This window comes from Otolemur garnettii, unplaced genomic scaffold (genome assembly GCF_000181295.1).
Source record: "Otolemur garnettii isolate 467f Iridium unplaced genomic scaffold, OtoGar3 scaffold00180, whole genome shotgun sequence".
NCBI classification, from domain to species: domain Eukaryota; kingdom Metazoa; phylum Chordata; class Mammalia; order Primates; family Galagidae; genus Otolemur; species Otolemur garnettii.
This window is the reverse complement of record NW_003852575.1, coordinates 322,279-327,268: the sequence shown is the minus strand read 5'-3', so window position 1 is coordinate 327,268 and position 4,990 is coordinate 322,279. Positions and strand designations below refer to the sequence as shown.

At 40.4% G+C, this 4,990-nt stretch overlaps 1 protein-coding gene across 1 annotated transcript in view; it reads right to left on the bottom strand.

Moving 5' to 3' along the window:
• Nucleotides 1-2,584: 2,584 nt before the first annotated feature.
• Nucleotides 2,585-4,990, bottom strand: part of LCA5L (LCA5L, lebercilin like) — a 26,872-nt gene continuing 24,466 nt past the window's right edge. The window contains exon 7 of the mRNA XM_003800648.1: nt 2,585-3,306. Coding sequence (XP_003800696.1) covers nt 2,585-3,306 — 722 coding nt within the window. The remainder of the gene's footprint in view (nt 3,307-4,990) is intronic.

Here is a 4,990-nt window from a genome sequence, read left to right as displayed (position 1 = left end):
AAAAAGTTTAAAAACTCACCTGTGGAGATTTCTTGAAGGTTAAAGAAATCTGGTTAAAGATTTCTTCTAGTTAAAGATAGACTCCCTCAGAGAGGATTACATTTCTGCTGGCTTGGGTACTACCAGCTTGGACCTTTACTGTAGGTTATATAGGCCATTTAAGTAATGTAGTTTCAGGCTGTCCTACAGGATGAAGGCTGACTATGGCAACAGAGTCTCACAGTTTTAGCTCAAGCTGGAGGCTCTACAGGTGTCCGACCTCCCTACTTGGGCTTGGGCTGACTGGGTTTTGCCCTTGGAGTTTTTTTTTTTTTTTTGTGAGACAGAGTCTTACTTGGTACTCTTTGGCATCACAGCTCACAGCAACCTCAAACTCTTGGGCTTAAGTGATTCTCTTGCCTCAGCCTCTTGAGTAGTTGGGACTACAAGTGCCTGCCATGATGCCTGGCTATTTTTAGAAACAAGGTCTCATTCCAGCTCGGGCTGGTCTCAAACCCGTTAGTTCAGGCAATCTACCCACCTCTGCCTCCCTGAATGCCAGGATTATAGGCATGAGCCACCGCGCTGGCCCCCTTTGGAGTTTTTTTCTGGCGCTCAGTTCTTCACTGTTGGCAAATGCCCTTTAGGCAAAAGCTGACTTCAGAGCTTTGATACCCTATCTCCCTGGGTTCCTACTTCACTTAGTGCACACTGGCTGACCAGCTGATTTACAAGCATGATATGGATAGTTGGAATAATACTTGTAGTTATGGGCTGGGCACGGTGGCTGACGTCTGTAATCCAGTCCTAGCACTCTGGGAAGCTGAGGCAGTTGCATTGCCAGAGCTCACAGGTTTGAGACTAGCCTGAGCCAGAGTAAGACCCTCTCTTTAAAAAATAGCTGGTGTGGTGGGTGCCTGTAGTCCCAGCTTCTTAGGACCCTGAGGCAAGAGAATCCCTTAAGCCCAAGAGTTTGAGGTTGCTGTGAGCTATGATACCACAGTACTCTACTAAGGGTGACAAAGTAAAACTCTTTCTCAAAAAAACAATTATTTTCTCACCATGACTTTTACTCCTTTTAAAATTTTAATTTTACTCTTCTTAATTTTTTTGAAACAGAATCTCAAGCTGTTGCCCTGGGTAGAGTACCATGGTGTCAAAGCTCACAGCAACCTCCAACTCTTGGGCTCAAGTGATCTCTTGCCCCAGTTTTTCTATTTTTAGTACAGATGGGGTCTAGCTTTTGCTCAGGTTGGTCTTGAACTCATGAGCTCAAGAAATCCACCCACCTTGGCCTCCCTAGAGTGAGTGGATTACAGGTGTGAGCCACTGCACCCAGCCTCTTCTTAATTTTTAAAAGTGTGTTAATATTTACACCAACCTGTAAACATCTTTGGAAATAGTGTAGTAGATTATAAATAAGTTGCTCCTATAACTAAATGAAAGTAAGTTAAATAAAGATAGGTGAGAGTACAACTCTCTTTTTATAGTCCTAATTAAAAATATTTCAAGTTTAAAGGCCAAGCTTGGTGGCTCACACCTGTAATCCTAGCACTCTGGAAGGCTGAGGTGGGCAGATTGCTTGAGCTTAGGAGTTTGAGACCAGCCTGAGTAAGAGTGAGACCCCATCTCTAAAAATAGCCTGGTGTTGTAGCAGGCACCTGTAGTGTTCGCTACTTGGGAGGATCCAAGAAGGATCACTTGAGCTCAAGAGTTTGAGGTTGCCGTGAGCCATAATGTCACAGCACTCAACCCCGGGGCAACTCAGTGAGACTGTCTCCAAGAAAAGATATATATTCTAAGTTTAGTAATATATTAATTAGGACTGAGAAGCTAGCTTGAGGAAACACTTAATTACACTGACATGCTTTATTATTTTAGAACAAGATTAACAGAAAAATGGTCAAAGTATAGGTATGCAACACATCTCAATAAATAATACTGAATGTTAGGTGTGTGTGAGGAAAGCGGCACCAGCAAGGGAGGGAAATTAGATGAGGGGTTTAGCTGAACAAGAGAATCCCCAAAATGGTTTTCATAGAATCAAGCTCAGTAGTCATGGTACTTTTTTTTAAAAATTAAGAGAGTCTTTTGACCATATGGTTCCTTTTCAAAGTTGTTTCCATGTTTTTAAGTTACAACACAACTCTAATGCTGATATAAGGTTTATATGTGTGAGATGTCTTGGTTGACTAATTTAGAGTTACTAGCTATGAAGCCCCATAGAATACTAAAGTCATAAAATAAATCAGCCTTCTAAAAGATAATGGACATCTGTCACTTACAGAAAAAAACGTAAATTTGTATTTAAAGTGTTATCATTGGCCAATATAAAATGGATTTTAAAAATCAGATTGGTAATAAAATCCTTAATTATCCAAAGTAGTTTAAGTATGAAAACACACTCACACACACACATATATATCCTTCTCACACATTTCAAAGAAATATTAAAGGCACATAAGAAGCAGTATCAAACCAGAATGTATTAGGATTTTTTTTTTTTTGCTGTTTTTGGCCGGGCTGGGTTTGAACCCATCGCCTCTGGCATATGGGGCCGGCGCCCCACTTTGAGCCAAAGGTGCCACCCAGTATTAGGATATTTTTAAATAATTATTTTTCTTTTTCCTTCTGTAGGTGAAGATGACTTAATAGAATTTACCACGGTTACTTTAGAATCTCCAAAAGCATTGCTGGCGGAGGCTCGACTAGGAGGTAGATGGTGCGTTTCCTTACTTTTCAAAGTCTGATCAGATCTTTTCATAACAACAGGACTTGATTGGTTGTTTTTTAAGACATAGCCTGATCCAAAGAGTTCTTCCATTAGACTGCTTTTCTTATCTCTGAAAGTTGTATCTTTTGCTTTGATTCTGGAAGACTTACTAAAAGATGGTTCATACCCGCTAACAGAATGTTCTTGCTTCATATCTTCTGTTTGACTGCGATGTTTGCTTGTATTGTTACTGACCCTTGTGTTGCCTGTGTTGGCTGGCACACCTGAAGTAGGGAGCCCATGGTGCAAGTTTTCAATTGTTGTTGTGAATGAATAATGCTTTCTTTGTCTGAAGGGTGTTTTGACACATGGAACAGCATATTTATCGGGTGTCTCATTCACATCATTTATTTGTACACTTCTTTTAATTTTTTCTTTTGCTGTATCTTCCTGATTGCTTTCTGTTTCAGGATCAATTACTTGAATTCTTTTTGGTGGTAGTTCTTGTTCATTCATTAAAATGGCCTTTTCTTGATCTACCTTTTTCTCTTTCTGTCTTTCAGTATTCTCCAGAGTTAATTGTACTTTCAAATGTTCTTCCTCCTTTGATAAATCTATATTAGAAAAATAGACAATTTAATGCTTTTTTAAAAATTAAAGGATTTCTATATCAAGATGGTATGTTTAGCAGACTTATTTTCACCTCCTGACAGGAAGACTGAAATGACAGAAAAAATAAGAAAACAGATGCATATAACACTAGGTTACAGAGAAGATTGCTATTAACAGCCTGAGCAAGAGTGAGACCCCATCTCTACAAAAAAAAAAAAATAGAAACATTACTCTTGTGTGGTAGTACATGCCTCAGGAGTCTGAGGCAGGAGGATCACTTCAACCCAGGAGTTTGAGGGTGCAGTGAGCTATGATGATGCCACTGCATTGTAATGTGAAAGCAATGGAGCAATGTTCCCATAATTCTGAAGGAAAATTATCTTCAACTTAGAACTTGCTAAGCAATTATTAATCAAGTGTACAGGTCCAATAATGACATTTCCAGATGAAAGGTACACAAATCTTTCTTACATGTACCCATTTATAAGGAGGTAGTGGAAACTGTGCTCTTTAAAACATGATTAAATTTGCCAAGAAAGAAGAGGACTTGTTTTAGGAAACAGAAGATCCAGTAGAGAAGTGTGGTGATGGAACCTGTGAGAAGTGGGGCAGGGAGATCCCAGGATGGTAGCTGCACACCAGAGGTGGAGAGATAGATACACTAAGACCCCCCTCTCCATTAGACCTCCAAGTACTGAATACCTGGAGAACAAGGGCCTGGGCCTGTCTGACTGTGGCCAATGAACTGTTGCACTCTCTATCATGCTCCCAGTCTGGGCCTGCTGAGGCCTTTCCTTGCACCCTACAGAAACATTTTGCTTTACCTCCTGAGAGCTGAAGGGGAGCTTTGGTGATCATACAACAGGAAATTATGGGTGGCCTATTCCCTCCCACTCTACCTCTTGTGGACCTTCCCACAGAAACCCTGCCAGATGTTGTGAATCTGATGGCTTTTGATCTCACCTACTGATTGGGCCTTGTGCATTCAAGGGAGCTGAAGCTGGACTCTGTGCTCAGCTTATCTTTTCTTGGAAGTCTTCATTCACTACTGACAATATTGTCCGTATCAGTTGCATCCAAATTTGCTACTTAGTTTTTAAAATTTGAATATATGCTTAAGGATACTGTTATAGACTAAATGTTTTCCTAAGGCCCCCTAATCTCATATGTTGAAGCCCTAACCCCTACTATGGCTGTATTTGGAGATGTAGCCTTTTGAGAAATTAATTAAGGTTAAATGAGGCATAAAGGTGGGGCCCTGACAATGGAATTAGTATCTTTATAGGATGAGACACCTGGACAATGGTGCTTTTCCCCCCACCTTCCTTGAATACAGCACCAAATAAAGGCCAGGTAAAGACATAATGAGAAGGTGGCCATTTGCAAGCCAGGAAGAGATCCCTCTCCCAAAATCAAATGGATGGAAGCTTGATCTTGGACTTCCCAGCCTCTAGAACTGGCTTTGTTTCTTAAGCAGGGAAATGGGCACATGGTTATTCCTTTTATTATAATTCATAAACTGTATATATGTTTTCTGTGTGCTTTCATATATATACACATCCAGTAATTCACAATATTAAATAAGAATGAAGGAGACTTAATCTTAGCATTCTTGGAGGCTGAGTAGGAAGATCACTTGAGGTCAAGAGTTGGAGACCAGCCTGAGCAAGAGTGAGACCCCATCTC